Source organism: Pipistrellus kuhlii, unplaced genomic scaffold, assembly GCF_014108245.1.
Source record: "Pipistrellus kuhlii isolate mPipKuh1 unplaced genomic scaffold, mPipKuh1.p scaffold_m20_p_13, whole genome shotgun sequence".
Classification (NCBI taxonomy): domain Eukaryota; kingdom Metazoa; phylum Chordata; class Mammalia; order Chiroptera; family Vespertilionidae; genus Pipistrellus; species Pipistrellus kuhlii.
In genome coordinates, this window is record NW_023425438.1 from 11,869,739 (window position 1) to 11,889,636 (window position 19,898).

The 19,898-nt window shown below is 37.7% G+C and overlaps 1 protein-coding gene and 2 non-coding genes across 3 annotated transcripts in view; all 3 read right to left on the reverse strand.

The window, feature by feature from the left end:
* Positions 1-465: 465 nt before the first annotated feature.
* The window catches only part of WDR43 (WD repeat domain 43), a 36,119-nt gene continuing 16,686 nt past the window's right edge, over positions 466-19,898 (reverse strand). Inside the window, exons 6-18 of the mRNA XM_036434878.2 lie at positions 19,473-19,575; positions 18,935-18,999; positions 16,751-16,922; positions 14,715-14,801; positions 13,691-13,822; positions 10,739-10,867; positions 7,739-7,825; positions 7,084-7,115; positions 5,889-5,952; positions 5,125-5,238; positions 4,310-4,379; positions 1,820-1,866; positions 466-1,716 (exon numbers count right to left, since the gene is read on the reverse strand). Of these exons, the coding sequence (XP_036290771.1) occupies positions 1,531-1,716; positions 1,820-1,866; positions 4,310-4,379; positions 5,125-5,238; positions 5,889-5,952; positions 7,084-7,115; positions 7,739-7,825; positions 10,739-10,867; positions 13,691-13,822; positions 14,715-14,801; positions 16,751-16,922; positions 18,935-18,999; positions 19,473-19,575 (1,288 nt within the window). The 3' untranslated portion in view covers positions 466-1,530. The remainder of the gene's footprint in view (positions 1,717-1,819; positions 1,867-4,309; positions 4,380-5,124; positions 5,239-5,888; positions 5,953-7,083; positions 7,116-7,738; positions 7,826-10,738; positions 10,868-13,690; positions 13,823-14,714; positions 14,802-16,750; positions 16,923-18,934; positions 19,000-19,472; positions 19,576-19,898) is intronic.
* Positions 13,342-13,417, reverse strand: LOC118717850. The gene has a single exon (XR_004987613.1). It is a non-coding gene; the product is annotated as a small nucleolar RNA SNORD53/SNORD92 (small nucleolar RNA).
* LOC118717849 lies at positions 14,157-14,234 on the reverse strand. Its single transcript, XR_004987612.1, has one exon. It is a non-coding gene; the product is annotated as a small nucleolar RNA SNORD53/SNORD92 (small nucleolar RNA).

A 19,898-nucleotide genomic window follows, 5' to 3' on the forward strand; every position in this document is an offset into this window, starting at 1 on the left:
TCCAACAAGCACTGGAAGCATTTGCCTATTAATGCTAATGGAGTAAGACTGCTTTTTAAAAAACTTTTATACCACAAGGCCAAACGTGTGGCCATTTCCCTACATATATCACAAGACAAGCAATGGGTAAAGATGAATATTTATTCACTTTACAAAGAGAATGGTATTAAATTCCCATAAACAGCTCCATTTATAGACAAATATAACTGTACATTATAACAGTAGCTGGCTGAAACTCACTTTCCCAAGATACTTCTCCCGCTCCAGCGCTGTTAGTAGAGCATAGAAATCTGTTTCACCGTGGATGGTTAAGAAGTCCCTCAAAGATAATGGCTTTGTTTTACATATTCACAGATGGGAAAAATAAACTCATCCCCCCAGCCTTCCTTAAGAGGCGAGCTTCCATCTGAATGTTCCCTAGAGAGCACTAAACAAATACTGGCATGTTTAAAAAAAACAAAAACAAAAACACATCACTAATTTGAAAAGGCGTTTGTGGCACACCAAAGTACGTATTTATACATACATAAAAAATCTTGGGTCAGATTTATTATTTTAAAGGTAAACAGATACCCTAACACTGCCAAGAGTGGGTAATGAAAAGAAAGAAAAACATTAAATTACTGAATTATAAAAATATTTTCTTTGGAAAAAAACTCCAACAAGGTTATCTTCAATATCTAAAACCAAAGAGAAAAAATAAACAATTCTTCTTTGATCCATTAGTAATTTAAATAAAAATGAAAACCTCTTCAAAAGCAGCTACAACTGAATTCTTTAAAAGTTGCAGGTAATGAGCACTTCTAAATCTATACACTAATGATTCTTTACAGGCAATTGTAGTCAAGAAAAATCCTTAATATGGCTAACTCTTGAATTTTAATTATCATAATTTTTTGTTTTTAAAAAATATTTCACATGACAGCTTAAAAAATAAGTGGTTATTTATTTAGAGAAGCCCTCCAAGTATCCCATCTGACTCAAATCAGATTACCACGGTTAACAGACAATCTAGGGACACTGGTGATTTCTTTTTTTAATCACATTTTTACTCATTCTGTTATCCCTTCATAGTTTATAATTGTCAAATTAAAACTTCTTTCACTCGTGCTGCTTCATGTCTGGATGTGATGGAAGATACCAACCTGAGATAAGAGCTGACTCCTTCACACAAGTCCAGTTCTTGAACCCTATCTGGGAAATGTCTTTATCTTCACTGATGCCAATTCTTGGTATAACCAAGTCATACTAGGATATTATATTATAAAAATATACCATATATTCGACACTGATGTCAGTACATTGCAGAAAATGTGTCTATTTACTGTGTAAAGTTTATTAACATTTGAATGAAACACTCTTATTTACACAGTTGAGTCTTGCTCAGGACTCGGGGCCGGGAGCCACCATCAGCAGTTGGGAAATGTGCAGCGGTCCTTGGCATCCTGTCAGCCTCCGAACCCAGGGAACGCGCAGCACTGGGGAAGGTGAGCCAGAGTCTGTGCCGTTCCACTGGCTTGTTTTCTGTCTTCATTCCTCTTCACTTTCATTGTTAGAATCCAAATCAGAATCTCCATTTAATTCTTTTTCACTTGTCACATCTCTGTCCTCACCATTTTCTTCATCTTTTTCTTCCGAATCCTCATCTTCCTCCTCTTCATCAACCTCCTCATCTTTTTCACTTTCTTTCTCTTCCTCATCTTCATCCCAATTATCCTGGCAAAAAATATTAAGCAAGGAAAGCGCTCATGAAGATCTTGTTCTTACAGGGTACAAGATTATAAAAGCAGATTTATGTACCAATGAACAAATTACTTACATCAGAATCTTTATCTATTTCATCATCCGATTCCTCTTCAGAAGATTCTATAAGAGGGGAAAAAATGCTGCCTTAATTTTGTGATCAAAGCAGAGGGCAGAGCCCTGAAAACCAAACATCATCAGATACCCAAGTTTACTTTCAGAAATATTATATTCAACTATGATCCATCTAAGTAGTAACATTAATATTCTCATCTGCATAAAAGCACATGGCACATTATTCCATCAAGATTTCACTGAGCAGGATGAAGTACCAAAATGCTAACAAAATACCAGCTGCCTCTTGCACACCCCCTACTGGGGATATGCCCGCAACCAATGTACATGCCCTTGACCAGAATCGAACCTGGGACCTTTCAGTCTGCAGACTGACGCTTTACCACTGAGCCAAACCGGTTTCGGCCAAAATACCATCTTAAAAAACAAAGCTGACGATGTGGGGGGAAATGGAGCCTTGACTTATATGCATGTATATAAGAATAACCAATGGACATAGACTGCAAGGGGGTGAGGGCATGGGCTGAGAGGTGGGAGCAGCTGGGGAAAGGTCGATGGGGGAAAAGAAAACATAAACAATAAAGAATTTATGTCCTAGCTGGCTTGGCTCAGTGGATAGAGTGTCAGCCTGCGGACTGAAGGGTCCCAGGTTCAATTCTAGCCAAGGGCATGTGCCTGGGTTATGGGTTCGATTGCCAGAAGGGGGCATGCAGCAGGAGGCAGCCAATCAATGATTCTCTCTCATCATTGATGTTTCTCTCTCTCTCCCCCCCCCCTTCTCTCCCCTTCTTCCTTTCTCTCTGAAATCAATAAATATATATATTTTTTAAATATATTTAAATTTTTAAAAAATGGAGCCTTGTATATTATGAATGGAAATATAAACTGGTGTAGCCACTAACAGTATGGAGGTTCCTCAAGAAATTAAAAATAGAACTACCATATGATTCAGCAATCCCACTTGAGTGTATGCTGAAGGAAACAAAAACAAGAGCTATCTACACCCCATATTCACTGCAGCGTTATTTGTTAAGTGTCCATAACGAATAAATAAGAAAATATGGCTCATATATATATAATGGAATGCCCATAAAAAAACTTTGTAAAGAAATCCTGCTATTTGTGACAACATGGATGGGCCCTGAAGGCACTAACCTAAGTGAAATAAGTCAGAACAGAGTGGTGGTTGCCAGAGGTGAGGGGTGAAGGTCAAAAGGTGTGAACTTGGAATTATAAGTCCTGTGTATGCACAGCATATGCTCTTATGTCCTTCAATTATGTCTTATAACTTACAAAGGTTATACTTTACCTTTAGATGTACTTTTAGGTACTTCATAGTTTTTTTATTGCTATGAACAAGATCTTATTTTTCTAATACATTTTCTGACTGGGACACACATTAGTGGACACACAGTACATTACTGAGACATAATACTACCAGATTTCCTTTTTTCTGGCCTTGGTATCCAGTAAACTTGATTTACATATCTATTAGTAACAGTGTTATTACAGATCCTGCTGCCATTTTCTATTGGAGAAGGATAACAACTGCAAAGATCAACATGCTAGAATTCATGTTTTCAATCAAGTATTAGGCAGGACATGCAGCAGTAAAAGTTACATTAGTATCTTGTTCCTGTCTTTCTGAAAATGCTTCTGAACTTTGTTTGATATAGATTAAGGAAATTCCCTTAAATTCCTAGGTTGTTCACTTTATCAAGTAATGAGACATTCAATTTAACTGAATTCATTCTATTAAAATATATAGTGTTCCCTGTTAATCTATTAATATGGTGACTACATTAACAGATTTCTTGATGCTAAATGACCTTATAATCTTTAAATAAATTCTACTCAGTAATGACTAAATGATTACTTAAGTACTTCCACAGTCAATTTGCTACCTAAGATATTTGAGGATAGTCTAAAATAGGAGTGTCGAACTCAATCAGAGAAGGGGCCAAAATCTAAAATCCAGCCTAAATCGCGGGCCAAATGGTTTACTGAACAGTCATAAACTGTCATTGTGATGGAAACGCAGCGGAGTGCAGTGATGACAGCGTGGTGCGGGCCACATTGCAAGGCCTGGTGGGACGGATTTGGCCCGCGGGCCTTGTGTTTGACACATGTGGTCTAAAATGTTATTTTCTTCACTATCCTTGTCTGGTCTTGATTCATAAAGATGCCTAAATTTCACAGGGCAAAACCTTATTCATCTAGCTGGTGGCTTATGAGGGGAAATAGTATTCTTCTATTTAAATTTAAATACCTTCCCATACCTAATGCTTTTTTTTTGTTAGTTATTATATTTGTGCCTTTTCTTACTAGTCATATTTTTGCCATAGGCATGCCCACTTTCTTAGAGAAGGTGTGCTGAGCATGACCTCATTCATATTAATATTGTTACAAAATAAGATAACAGAAATGAGTCAATAACTAAATGTTCCAATTGTAGACTATCCTATAAGCCCTTCCCCCCAAGAAGCTTTACCTTCTTCATACACCAATTTTGCCTTCTGTTCAGGAGAAGTCATTCCCTTTGTTTTTTCTGAAGCTGTAACCTGAAAGAGAGTAAAAGGCTGTTAATACAAGTAGAGTATAAGTTTATCTCAAGTAGCACAACAGAACCTTCTCCAACAGTATAAACTCACCCTCAACCACCATAATGGATTACCTCAATATGACATAGATCAAATACAGGGGAAAAACAAATTCATCAAATGCAATAAGGAAAGAATTACTCTGTAAAAGTTGAAAAATCTTTTTAAAAGATCATCAGAATTTGTTCGTGTCAACTTCTTCTAACTATTTAAAGACCCTGTAACTTTTTAAAATATATTTTTATTGATTTCAGAGAAGTGAGGGGAGAAATGGAACCATCAATGATGAGAATCACTTTTCAGCTGTCTCTTGCATGCCCTCTACCGGGGACTGATCCTGCAACCCAGGCATGTGCCCCTGACTGGAAGTGAACATGGGACCCTTCAGTCTGCAGGGCCAATGCTCTATCCACTGAACCAAACTGCCTCGGGCTAAATACCCTGTCAGTTTTGTTCAGAGTGCCACAATCATCTTAACTGTTCTAACAACTGAAATGAGAACCTTTGGGTGAAAGTTGATAGGTACAACTGAGTTTACTGTGCATGTATGTTAAAAATACATAACATTTTCAAGTTCAAGACTGGATCCTGATTTGCCACTTCTTACTGAGATAGGGAGTTTTCAATGTTCAGGTAAACGATCCTTATCCTCACTCCTTTCCTACCACATCCAAAGTTTTAGCACAAAATACTTGAATTTACTCACTTGTGTGATAAGAAGAATAAGCTTTCCATGAAGGTGGGAAAGTTTCTGGAAAGTTTTTACTCTGCTTTCCATTAACTGGTATAGTGTACCCAGCTGGGGTACCAGGTCAGGCAACTAAAGAAAAAAAAAATGGGTTTTATATTATTGTGATATAATATAGATAACAAACGTACAAGTCATGTGTAGATGTGCCTGAGTATTTAGCCGATACACCACGAGCCATCTGTTTACATTTCCAGCGGTGTGGCAGCTTACGACCTAGCCTAGCAGCAGCATCTCACACTGTAACTGATAACGCTTTTTCTGGTGCTGCTGTAAGACATTATGCCCCCTCCCTTCCATGTGCACAGACAACCAAGAGCTGAGAACAGCCCCAGCAAAATGCCACGTGTTGAATGCTTAATTTAAGTCATTTTCATCACAAGCTACCTTGTGACAAGGTAGGGAAGACATGTTAGCACATATATAAAACTTCTGAAATCTGCTAAGTTTTTAAGAGGGAAGTGGGAAGACACATATGATGTAAGGATAATTTTGCTGAACAGGTTATAGATACAGGAAAACACCTGAAAGCTAACATGTCAATATATGTTAAAACATTTCTCTTAAAAGCAGTTGCTTAAGGACAATTATGTGATACCATAATCAATTAAAATAAAAAAGCAGTAGCTTATGGCTGAAGATGGAGAGAGTGGTTTTGTTAAGCCATCAGTTTATAATCCTTATCAAAGTCAAACTATTCAATTGTAGCTGAAAAGACTTACTGTGGATAGATATGATGCATGGACTGTTAACACACATTTTAGCCACTGAACCATTAAAACAGCACTGAAAAAAAGGGGGGAGAATCCAAGTAAACTAATTTGAAACTAAATACAACTGAGTAATAAAATTAGAAAAACTCAGGTGAAGTGAAGATCTACAAACTATTACCTCAGAAAATAACTATATGAATAAACTTCTGAGAATTTAACAGTCCTTACAGTCTTTCATTATTTCAGATCTGTGTACTATACTAATTTCTTGGGAGTGAGGGGGAAGTAAGATGGACTGAAACAGGACAAAATTCCCTTCCTCTAAAATATTTTAAGAATAAAACTCAAGCTTTTATTTCATAATTAACTGCTATCAGGGCACATAACCTGAGCTCAACTTTATATTTTATGTTCATAATATTTGAGCTCATCATCTACTCATCATCAGGTACAATTAGCAAAAGATTCCCACCATACCAACATTATAAACAAATACAGACCAAAAATGTGTAAGCTGGGCCTAATGAATTAATTCTTTAGCAATAACTTAGATAAGAAAAACTGCTTATTGTAGACAGTAATAATACTATAGTAAAGCTTAGGGTCTCTGAAATATCAACTTCCTGTTTAAATCTATCAAATTAATAACAAAAAGGTCCACAAATTTAGTCTTTTATAACATACTAGAGACCCAGTGTACAAATTCATGCATTGGGGGGGGGGGGCAGCTGGCCCTGCCCCCATCAGGGCCTGTCAGGAGGAGGAAAAGACAAGAGGTTGGCTGGCTGGCCCTGCCCCTGATCTGGGTGGAGGGGCTGATCTGGGTAGGGGCTGAGGGGAGGGGCTGCAGGAGGTTGGCCTGCCAACCCTGCCCCCTACTGGGGTAGGGTGTGAAATAGGGGGCAGGGCTAGCCAGGGGGAGGGGGTGTGGGCCAATCAGGGTGGGGCAGGCCAATTGAGAGCAAGGCCAACGAGAAGGGGCCAAGGGAGGTTGGGCGATTGACTGGCCTCAGTGGGTGTCATAGCAAAAAGTCATTCCACTAGCTGGCTCTTTATATATATATTAAAATCATTAAAAAAGATTAACTCATTAAATGACCTGATAATAAAATTTAAAAACCTACACAGGCATTTTCTGAAAGAAATAAAAAAGCTATAAAATATTTATAAAAACAAAACAATTTAAGTTATTTAAGCATCTTACCTATTAGGATGTCCTTGCAATCTCTTTGTAAGCTGAGGGGGAGAAAAACAATATAAGCAACAGTACTTCAGGGACAGTTAATCTCCACCAATTCCCAGGAAACACACATCCACAAAACAAATGAAAATAATGCATGTTAGGAAATCATTATTCCTAAGTATCATAATTCCTATATGTCTAACCAATGTAACAGATTCTCAATATATGCTCCCACAATAAGAATGACCTGATAAAAATCTGAGCTAAGATTTATATGCATGCATATAAATCTATTTTCTATCTCTACAGGCAAATCTGTAGAGATAGAAAATAGGTTAGAGGCTGCCAGAAATGGGATATGGGAGGATGGAAGTGACCAATAGTACAGGATTATATTTTTTTTTTTTTGGTGTGATTAATTGTATAACCTGTGAATACAGTAAAAACACTGAACTATTTACTTTTAAAGGGTAAAGTTTATGGAATATGAATTATATCTCAATAAAAAATGCAGCCAAAATCACTAGGCAAATATTGTTTGAATAGATCTATTATGTTTCACCCACTGTGATTGCTCTGGTTGTTTACATACTGCAAATCCATTTCTCTAAATACTGGATTTAGTCTTAAACTCCTAGCATTAAAACCTTAAAATGAACAGAGTACTCAACATTACCTCTTGCAACAATGGAATAACAGCATGCAGGGGCATCCTTAATACAGTCCTCTTTATTAGGTTTAAATTCCTAGTTTGAAGTACTTTCTGTGACAAAAGGAAAGATATATAAGCATATTCAGAGGTTAAGAACACTACAGAAAAAAAAAAAAAAGTCAGTAAAATAATTTTTAAAACCAAGCAATAAACTACTAACTGAATTTTAGCAAATAAAGGTTGGAGGGCCTGAATGAGAATGTTATTATCTTATGGCTATCAGAAAAGCAGTCTTCAGTTACGAGACATTTGCGTCAATAAACGGATTTCTTCTTGCTCAGCCAGTGCGGTTCAGTGGTTGGTCTTTAAACTAATGAACCAGGAGGTCAAGGTTCGATTCCCAGTTGGGGAACATGCCCAGGTTGCAGGCTCAATTCCCAGGCATGCAGGAGGCAGCCAATCAAAGATTCCCTCTCATCACTGATATTTCTCTCTCTCTCTCCCTTCCCTTCCCATCCCTTCTGAAATCAATAAAAATGTATTTTTAAAAAACCTTCAAAAATAAGTCATCCCAAATGAGGAAAAATTATTAAATGGATACAGAAGTTAGCATTCATTTCTGCCAATAATATATTTAAAGAACAACCCTAAACAACACAGCCGCAAATGGTTAAGATAATTTTGATCATTTGCTTCTTCTTTTACAATCTCACTGCAATATACACGATGCATAATAAACTGTGTGCGCTTAAAGTGTACTATTTGATATAAACGTTTACATATGAAACAAACTCTAAGGTAAACATTCTATTACCCTCAAGTCTCCTTGGGCCCCTTTATGTACTATCCCTCCTTGCACCTGCACCCCTATATATTGGTAGGTACTACTTTTTAGAATTATTACTATATAAATTAAATCATACAATATATACCTTTTTGTTCTGGGTTCTTTCTTACAGTCTAAATTTGAGATTTACCCATGTTGATGTATCAATAACTTATTTGTTTATCCATTCATATGTTGAGGGATATTGGGGTTCTTTCCAGTTTTTGACTATTACAAATAAAGTTGCTATGACAGTTCACATATAAGTCTTTGTATGAACCTAGTTTTTTTATTCTCTTGGCAAATACCTAGACTGGCTGGGTCATATGACAGATGTATCCTTAACTTTTAAGAAACTGCCAAACTGTTTTCCAAATTATTTGTACCCATATTACATTTCCACCAGCAAGATGCAAGTTCCAGTTGCTCCACATCCATATAGGATGGAATAGTCCGTCTTTTAATTTTTAATCAATCTTTTAGTTAATAGAGTTATCTCACTGTAATTTTAATTTGCATTTGTGATGCTTACTGATACATAAGAGCTTTACATGCAGTAATTAGCCTTATGAATTCTTATTTGAGTTAAGTCTCACAAAGTAAGAGTTCTTTATATATTCTGGATATAAATTCTCACTCAAATATGAGTTGCATTTTTTCCCAGCCTATGGCTTGCCTTTTCATTCTCTTAACTGTCATTTCATGAGCAAGTATTTAATTTCCATGAAGTCCAAATGACCAATTTTTCTTTAGCATCCTATGTTGTTGTTTGTTTTGTTTTGTGTTTATAATGCATCTAACTAACCTTTCTCCACTCAAATTTTCTTTTCTTTTTTTGTTTTTCTCTAGAAGTTTTGTAGGTTTTGGTTTTACATTTATGCCTATGATCTATTTTTTGATGACTTTTGTGTAAAGTGTGAAGTAAAAGCCAAGATGCTTTCTTTTCCCATGTGGATATTCAGTTGGTTCAGCACTAGTTTCAAAGACTTATTCTCTCCACTGACTCAACTTAGTAAATACCTTTGCTGAAAACCAGCTGTGCATGCCATGCTAAACTATAATCTACCTTCCAAAATATATATACTTCCAAACTATTTGAAGTCATTTTAACTTTAGAGATGATGATTTCCCCTCTCATTTTGCAAAACCACCTTAGACACAAACATAACATATTCCCAATTTAAATAAAAAATATAAATCAAAACTCGGCCGGTATGGCTCAGTGCTTAAGCATAGACCCATGAACCAGGAGGTCACAGTTTGATTCCTAGTCAGGGCACATGCCCAAGTTTGCAGGCTCAATCCCCAGAAGGGGGTGTGCAAGAGGCAGCCAATTGATGATTCTCTCTCATCATTGATGTCTCTCTCTCTCCCTTTCTCTGAAATTAATAAAAAATAGATTTTTAAAACATATATGAATACAAACTTCATAAGTTACATATTATATGAGCCACATCTAAGTGGCATTGTAATATTGCCGAGTTACCAAAATTATATGCATTCAGCAAATATAAATTGCCCTAAGCTAATCAAACAGTGCTTAAATCCAATTTTTTACACTTAAATTTTCTCTACAGACCAGTATCAAATTCTGGAATTTAAAAAGACTTAGTTAAGTAACTTCATACAAGCAGTCACCAACTTACAAACACAGAAATCATAAATGCCTTCCTTTATACAAAGTTTTTAGTAGTTTTTACTTCTAAATACTTTATAACATAACCCCCAACCCTCCTGAATTTTTCCCCAAACCTCCTACCCATTGTCAAGGTTCCACCTCACTGCCCCCTCTCACGGCCAGGGGGAAATAAGTTTCTGGAATCCAGAGTAAAAACTCAGGAACGCATTTTCCTACAGAAAAAAATATAAATTGTGATCTAGAATGCTGAGCATTGTAATTCGGGTATACTATTGTCTACAAAGGCTTTTGTAAACTAAAGCCTAAGATCCTAATAACAATTCTGAACAATATTTCTATGAGAAAATGCATTCCCGGTTCAAAATAATTTAATACAATCCCTTTGTAGGTTAGTGACTGTCTGTATAATGCCACCAAATTATATATATTTGATTCAACTCATAAAATATTACATTTAAAATGGCTATATAACATGACAATTCACTCTGAATGTATATGACAATAATTTCTAAGAAAAATTAACCATCTTAATTCAATTAAAAACTGCTATAATACTTACATTTAGCATTTCAAAATCATTACTTTCTAAACCCTGTGCCAGAAGAACTGGAAAACTGTTTGTCTGTAGATCATCCTTTTCTTTCTTTGATTCTATATTCAATGATCCCAGGCGTTCTTCAATGCTAACCTACAAGAGAGAGATAACCCGTTAATGATAAACCATTTAGGGCATAAAGTAGTTTCGTCAAATTACTTTTGCTTATATCTGAGAAGGCAAAAGACACTGACGGATTCCCACGTCAACCCTGAAAAACACAAGCCTGCTTTCTCATTCCAATAGAACCTCATTGCCATAAAGCCAAGTGTAGTATCTAGAATTCCAGTTTCTATGGTCTAGTGAAAAAAACAACTGTCCAAGAAGCCATAATTTAAATATCCTACATAATAAAAGGCTACTATGCAAATCAACCAAATGGCGGAATAAGTCATTATGACACACACTGACCACCAGGGGGCAGGCGCTCAACACAGGAGCTGCCCCCTTGGGGTTAGTGTGTTCCCATAGGGGGAGCTGCTCAGCCAGAAGCCAGATTCATGGCTGGGGAGCAGCGAGCAGGCAGGTGATAAAGACTGAGGGGTCACAGACATCCCCCAAAGGGCTCCCAGAATACAAGAGGGACATCCCCTGAAGGGTCCCGGACTGCGAGAGGGCGTAGGCTGGGCTGAGGGACCCCTCTCTTCCCCAGTGCATGAATTTCATGCACAAGGCCTAGTGTAATTGATAAAAATCCCTCTATATATGAAGATTCAAAAAGGGCAAGGATCTAACAACTGATTACTAAAACCCAAGAAAAGACTTATTTCCACAAAGTGAAAATAACTGTTCGTTGCCATCAACCTGAGATCTGCAAAAGGAAACAAATACTATTAAAAGAGCATAGAGACTTGTTTCCAAAACAATTTTTAACCCTTTGCACTCCGAACCATTCTGGACATTGGCTACCAGCTACTCCACGCTACTTTGCAGCGGACACGTACGTTGAATTAACTCAATTCCCCGTAATCACTAATAAACTGCAACGTCCCCCCTGAGAGGGGACATCTGAGTGATATGCTAGAATTCCGATGTCCCCTGAGAGGGGACAGCGGAGTGCAAAGGGTTAAATTTTTCACCTTTATCAGTCAGTCCCAGGTGGTGGTTTATCTATATCTTTCTCTACACATACAGTATATAAAAGCCTAAGTGGCCAAAACCAGTTTGGCTCAGTGGATACAGCGTCGGCCTGCGGACTGAAAGGTCCCAGGTTTGATTCCGGTCAAGGGCATGTACAGTGGTTGCGGGCACATCCCCAGTGGGGGGTGTGCAAGAGGCAGCTGGTTGATGATTCTCTCTCATCGATGTTTCTAACTCTCTATCCCTCTCTCTTCTATTCTGTAAAAATCAATAAAATGTTAAAAATGAATAAATAAAAATAAATAAATAAAAAATAAAAAATAAATAAATAAATAAAAGCCTAAGTGGCCAAAAGACAGAATGACCAGCTAACCGGTCGCTATGACGTGAACTGACCACCAGGAGAAATGTGCTCAAAGCACAGGATCAGGCTCCATCTATTATATCTGGATCGGGCCTGCGGAGAATGGGCCTGTGGGGATTGGGCTCCCTTCTGTCTAGATCGAGCCTGCGGGGATCAGGCCAAAACTGGCAGTCCGACATTCCCTAAGGGAGTCCTGGATTGCAAGAAGCACAGGCCAGGTTGAGGGACCCTAGTTTTCTATAAGATGCAAAACTACAACCAAGTTCCCCTGATAAAAATCTAAAATATAAGTGTAAATTAACATGATAAAATCTGCTATACAAAAACTTAAATGTATAGAACTGATCCCTTATAAAACCAATATGATTACATAAAAATGTTTTCTGACCATCAAAGCAAAAAGAGATGCTTCCAGTTTGGAATATTTTAACTTATGAAAAATATTAAGAAGGCAAGAGGAAATGAAAGGGTTAGACCTAAGCCAAGCTCAAGAAAGTTGGCACATTATTTTTAATACCAGAGGCCCATTGCATATTCATACAAGAATAGGCCTTCATTCTGCTGGCTTCGCTCCCAGCCGCCCAGGAGCCACCAAGTCCCTGCTCCTGGCCAGAGCACTGCTCCTATAGCTCCCTCCGCACGACCCCTCTCCTCTCATAGCAGACATCCTGCCCCACCCAGCCGCTCTGCATATGCAAATTAACCCGCCATCTTTGTCGGGTTAGTTTGCACACTCACTCCTGATTGGCCATGGGCGTAGCGGAAGTATGGTTAATTTTACATGTTTATCTATTGTTAGATAAGATACATTTAATGTTACTGAGAAACAGTTTTTATGAAAAGCAATGTTACTCCCAAACTCTCACTATACAAAGTAAGACATTTAAAATCAGGTAAAGAAACATTAACAATCTTTCTCTAATTAATGGTAAGAGTTAAAATGTTAGATTACTTAGACAGCAGTGATACATGACTGGAAGATGAAAAGAGGATTCTACATATGTAAATATAGCAACCACAGGAGGGTTTGAAGAGCTGAGAAAAAATAAAATTTATATAAGTACTTTAAAAAGCTGTAATAACTATCACTTTTAAAGATCAACTAGCACTAAACCAGGCAGGCATGCTCAGACAGCCAAGAGAAGAGGCATCATTGGAACTCAGCATAATGCGAAACCCAACGAAAATCATCACAGCAAGTCCCGGCTTAATCTGTTTAATTATGTTATCCAGCTAACCTAACAAATGGCTAAATCAGCCCTCTCTTTAATTAATAGAAGTGCTGTCTTCTTCATAACAGTGGCTTTGTAAGTAAACCACCTGTTAACTCTATGTAGGTCTTACAAAAGTCACAATCTGGAATTTCAGAATCTACACACTGGGGATAAATAACCAGAGTGTTAAAAGCTGCAATCTAAAAGTAAGTTTCTAAAGTTTCAAACTCAAAAAAATGGTCAAAGTGATTACATTACCTCCTTTTCCCCTAATTTTCTCTTGTTCTCTACTTCCTCAGTTTGTGGAGGAGCAGGCTTGATGGCTGCATGATGACCAGGTAGCCCGGGCACCAGCACTTTTGCTTCAGAATTCATCACTGGTGTTCTCACCTGTGAACGAGGAACAGAAGGGGCATGGATTATGCCTTGGTCCTTACTATATTTATCCCCATTGAGAAAATGAACAGCTTTTAAAGGTTTTTCTACTGGAAAACTTATTGACTAACTTAACATAGCTATCAAAGATAAAGTTTAAATGAATGTTGGCAAATAAGTATTTAAATTATAATTTGAAGCCATAGTTTTAAAGCATTCAAAACTACATAAGATTAAAAGCCAGAAAAAACAAAATCTACAGATTACACAAGGACACACTGACTTAACACTGTTAAAGAGTAAAGCTGTACATCTTATGACCACCGCCAGTAATTGATCTTTGCCAGAAATGCTCAGACAGCCAAGAGAAAGGTGTCATCTCTGAAATTCAGCCAGAAGCGAAACCATATGGATGTCATCATAGCATGTCTTGGCTTTCCTTTTCTCATTAAACTGGCCAAACAATACCTACATGTAGATGTCACATTATATTCAAAATAAAGCATCATGATAAGCTTAGCTTTTATTCATGGTCTTAAGTTACAGCCCCATCATGGTTTTAGGTCTTATTCCACCCTGAAATATAACATTCCTCTCAACAAATTTATGCTCCTTTAAGTACTGGGTTAAAAAAATAATTGGTGATTTTGATTTTGATATTTATTCAATGAACATGCATGGAGGCAGAAAGAACTAAAAGCAAGGTCTTCAACTTCTAGTCATCTGTTTACTTACTCCATTCAACAAATCAGAGAACAGAAATGAAGTTTTATAACCTTGATATCTAAAACCCAATCCCACAAAATTAAAATTATAAAGATATTAAAGAATCCAAATATAATATTATATAACAATTCAATTTACCCAAATTTTTTTTTTCTCACCTTCTAGTATGTAAAGCACTTACCTTAGTTATAGCTGTTTCTACTGTTGGAGCCCAGCAGTTTGAAATATCTCTTACTAAGCACATATGAGGTTCTTTGGAATTTAAAGCCTGTAAATATAATTTTGAGGGGACAGTATGTCAAACAAAGTAACTGGGAATAAGAAAACCAAATGCCTACTTATACATTTTCATGAAAATACAGAAAAGTATGAAAGACTTCTATATAAAACTGTGAGCAACTCAGACTGTCAAATTAATAGCACTGAGGAAAATGGGAAAACGGAAGATACAAGGCATTTGTTTACTTTTTTCAGTTAGGAACTGCTTGAATTTTTCACATATTATGAACAGAAATTTTATGTGACAGACTTTTAAGACAAATGTAAGTTCATCACCCTTGTAAATAATTAATCTGAGCTAAGAATGATCCTACCCCAGATTTCCTACTGTTGGCCTTTCCATAAGTGAGGCAAAGACAGCAGTGCTGATCAACAAAGTGCTCTGAGATTCAGCATTAAACAGGGGAAGTCAAATGCAGAAAAGCCCACCTGTACCCATAAGCTTTAAGGTTACATGTAATTCTCTATGGCCATATAATTAATTTGTCTGGAAGGATAAAACAACAGGAAACAATGGCTGCATCTGGAGGGGTCCAGGGGCAATAGGGTCGACATATGGCAATAAGACTTTTTATTTACAACTTAAAATTTTTCTTTTTTATACCAAATCCATGTAGATGTTTAAAAAGTATTTTTAAATAAACTCAACAAGAGTTTGCTTTGGCATGAAATATTCCATTCAGTGTCTCTGAGGGTCTTCCTGAACCAATGTTTTATAAATGTACTAGGGGCCCGGTGCATGAATTGGGAGGGGGCCCTCAGACGGGCCTGCCCCCTGTCACAGTTCAGGGGTCCTCAGGGTAGGGAGGCAACCCCGGGATCAGGGGAAGGCAACAACCCCATCACACCTCTGCTGCTGCCACTGCCGGCAGTGCAAACCTTGGCCGGCCATGGTTACCTTAGCCTCAGGTGGCCCTGGGAGGCTGGGCAGCTGCCATCCGAGGCTTATCTACACCTTGGGCCCGCCCCAAAGAAACTTTTGTAAAAAGTCAGATGATTGCACCACCCGTTACATTTCCACTTAGAAAACTCAATGGGTGCTATCACTAAGGGCCCTTTTAAGATTTATCTTTTGGGGCCCTAGCCAGTTTGACTCAGTGGATAGAGTGTGGGCTCATGGACCAAAGGGTCCTTGGTTCAAGTCCAGGCAAGGGCATGTAACTTGGTTGCAAGCTCTATCCCTGGCCCCACTAGGACCAAGTGCCAGAGGCAACCAATCAATATGTCTCACATGTCTCTTACATCAATTTTTGCTCTCTCCCCGCCCCCTCCCTTCCACTCTCTCTAAAAATCAATGGAATATTCTTGGGTGAAGATTAACAAAACAAAACAACATTAACTTTGGGTAGTTGGGCAAATTCATCCTTATCTGTGAACAGCAGCCATGCCCTAGTTGAGTTTTCTGGTCAGTGGAGAGAGCATTGGCTGTGGACTGAAGGGTCTCAGGTTTTATTCTAGTCAAGGACACATGCCTGGGTTGTGAGCTCGATCCTCAGCAGGGGGCATGTAGGAGGCAGCCAATTGGTGATTCTCTCCCATCACTGATGTTTCTCTCTCCCTTCCACTCTGAAATCAATAATATGTGTGTGTGTGTGTGTATTGAAAGCCACTACAAATGTGTGGCTACCAAGCATTTTAAACATGGATAGACCAAACTTATATGCTTTTAAGTGTAAAAGAGACACCAGATTTCAAAGCTGTAGCACACCAAACAGAGGAGGAGGAAGCATCAAACATCTCTAATGTTTTATATTAACTAAGCACTGAAATATTTTAGATATGCTCATTATGAAAATTACAGTTCACACAAATGAAAATAAACCACCCAGTGAAAGGTTCTTTTTAAGTATTCCAATAAGAGACCAATGTATCATTTAAAAATCATTGTTTTCCATAGACATGTTGTTACTGCTTTACTCCAGAGTAGCATCTACGTACCACTCGCTCAATGGTGGGCTGAAACCAATTGCCATATACAAGCAACAAGGAATTTTTGTCTGAGCAAAAACCTGCCGCTAGAATAGGGATGGGTTTTGGTGTTGATTTCTTGCCTTTCCCAGGTGTCGCTATCTGAATTGTGCAGTTTGAAGTAAAAGGCTTTTTGCAGTATCTAGAAATAAAAACAATAAATTAGAATATTAGCAATAACATCTCATATTATCTTTGAAGTTGGCATGAAATGTGACCCTCCTCTAGCCTTCACACAACAGGGTCCCCAGAGCACCTGTCAGGACTATCCCCAGCCCTACCCAACACTCAAGACCTCACCACCAAGTACTTCCTTCAGCCCACCTGCCCTTCTATCCGACTTGTCAACCCCCACAGGAGGCCCAAGCTCCCACGGGCTCTATCATCACCCTGAGCTTTAGTCCCAAATGGCTATGGACACGCCCTAATCAGCCCCAACTCTAATTACTCCCAACTATAATATTAAAAGCCTCACCAGGATTTCAGCAACATAGTTCCAAGAAAAAAATTATCAGCAAAATATAATCAACAAAACTATATCCTCAGAGTCTTCTCTTAAGAGATCTCTTCACCTTCTTTCTCTACGCTAGCTCACTTCACAAAGCTGTAGCTGTTTGCTCTCCAACACTCTTTGTGCCAGGGGCTTGGACATAATTTAACATGCTCCTTGTTCTTTAAAAAACACTCCAAGACAACAAATAGTCCCTCTCCCTCCTTCACCTCTAAAATCTTTGAAACTGTTGTCACGAGATACCAAGTACCTCCCCCTCCTGCCACCATCCAAAGCCCTCTGGGTCACTCTCCCTCATTTCTTAAAAGATTTTAGTGGCTCCTGTCGTTCTGTCCACCACCACTCCTGAGGAATGCCTCTTAGTGGTTTCTATATTTAGCATGCAGGTCAATGCTCCTCTGACACTGTCCTCTCAGTTCCCTAACCTTCCTACCTCCAACAACTCTGCCCTTAACTGCATCTCAGCCACTCACTCTCACATCACAGACATCATATCACCAATCATCTTAACACCCCTCCCACCCCACCACCATAATCTCAATTGTAAGCATGCCACTATCCATCTTTCCAATCCACCCTTCCCAGACTCCAAAGCAATTTCTATTTAGGATTTTTGACCTCTGCTTTGCCCTTTACACCTCTATAGTCAATTTTCAACACATCAAACAGAATGACTCAAAACTTACGTTTTAAAACTGTAAAACCCCACTTATACTGCTTAAAATCCTGCAATGGCTTACTTACTATAGCCCAAGGAGAAATGCCCAAGTCCTCACCATGGCATACTACTTCTGGGCCCTCAGTGATACAGTCCATGTATACATGACTATGTAAATTAAGGCATCAAGTTATTAACAATTACCTCTAGAGAGTAGAATTCAATACACAGAGACTTGGGTTATAATTATCTCTGCATACTGAATGTTTTAAAATAAGTGTATATGCTTTCACAAATAGTTTATATTTAAACAAATTACTATCCAAGGATTATAAAAGGAAATATCAACTGACAATAAAAAGCTGAAACTATTTTAAAGTTTAGTATAATTATGTACATGATTGAGTTCCAACCATGTTTAGTGTATGGCAGAGGGTGGCAAACATTCTGTAAAGAACCAGGCAGTAAATATTAGTATGTTAGTTCTGGGAGGCCACATGTGGTCTCTATTGGAAAAGGCCTCCAGCCCATAATTTACTGACCCTTAATCTGACTACTATACAGCCTACCAATAACACTCCCCTCTGTCCACCAAACACTAACATCGCCATGCTTCACGGATCCACATGTGTGGTGAGGGAAAGTACTATCAGAGTTAAAAATTAAGGCTTCACCAAAAGTTCACAAACAAAACTCTACAACTAAACCACTTTCTTTTAAAATTTATCTTTAGAACTACCAACATTTATTGGTACTAAGTGTGCATCAAAGAAAGCCATTCTCCTAACCACAAACATGAAGAAATGATTCACAATGCCAAAATCTTTAGTTCTCTCTGGGAATGTATGTAGTCACATGGATTAAGAATTAAGGATGCTTTCAAAACAATCTAACTGAAAACGCAAATAATATTAGAGTGAAGGTATAGAGAAATAACAGCCAGGAAAGGGAAATAAATTTCTGACTTAAGAAAATTCTTACTTACCCATTTAATATGTGTTCAAAAAGGTGAACTTGACCATCTCTGCAAACAACAGCTAATTTAACGGGCTAAAAGAAAAAAAAGAGTCATAAATAAACTTCAGTTTACCCTAACGGACAGTTACTTTAACACTACACTTACAAAACTCCAGAGAAAAAGTTAGAACAGCAAGAATGCACAGTTGTTGCATTTAAAAATAATTACTGTTTTCAAAATAACAATTCAAGTTGTTGTCAAGCTTATAAATAAAAGTTTTTAGCCAAGAAGATAACACAGTCAAGGAGAATGCAGCTTGGAGGTTCGATAAATCCAAAAGCTGACAACAGGAAACTGTAATAGTCCGGATTGCTGAAGGTGCCACTGGTCCCTTCCTCTCAGGAGAGCTGAACAGTGGCCTAATTGTTATTTCAAACCATCTAAGATTTTTGTCATATTTCATTCTTCCTCCCCCTCTTTTCCTATTTCATTAAATCATCAAAACCCCAATTTTAAAAATATTTGTAAAATCAGAAAACAAATCCTCAAAACTTGAGCCATTTACCTCTTCTTTGTTTTCTGACAAAGTCAAGTCAATATAGATAGGTTCATCTGTAACTGTGAAAGACATCACTGCATTCTTCTGTTTGTTTTCTGACCGGACTTGCCTAGATAACAAAACTGATGATTAGGAAGTAAAACAATTTTTTTAAAGGCAAACACCAAAAAGTAGTCACACCATTAGATTCCCAATTGTTTTTCATCTTTTGAAAACTAATAAGATAACTAAAAATCGAAATAAAGAGAAGCACTTGTATCACTACTGTATAACATGATTATCTGGGAAAAGAGAAAGCATTAATGCATTTCTGGCAGATTTAAACAACAGATAACATTCTCGTATTCTTTTCCTATCTGTTTATTTTGATTGATGTTAATGCCACGTTGTCTTCATTACTGTAGCATGACAAGTCTTAAAATCAGATGAGTC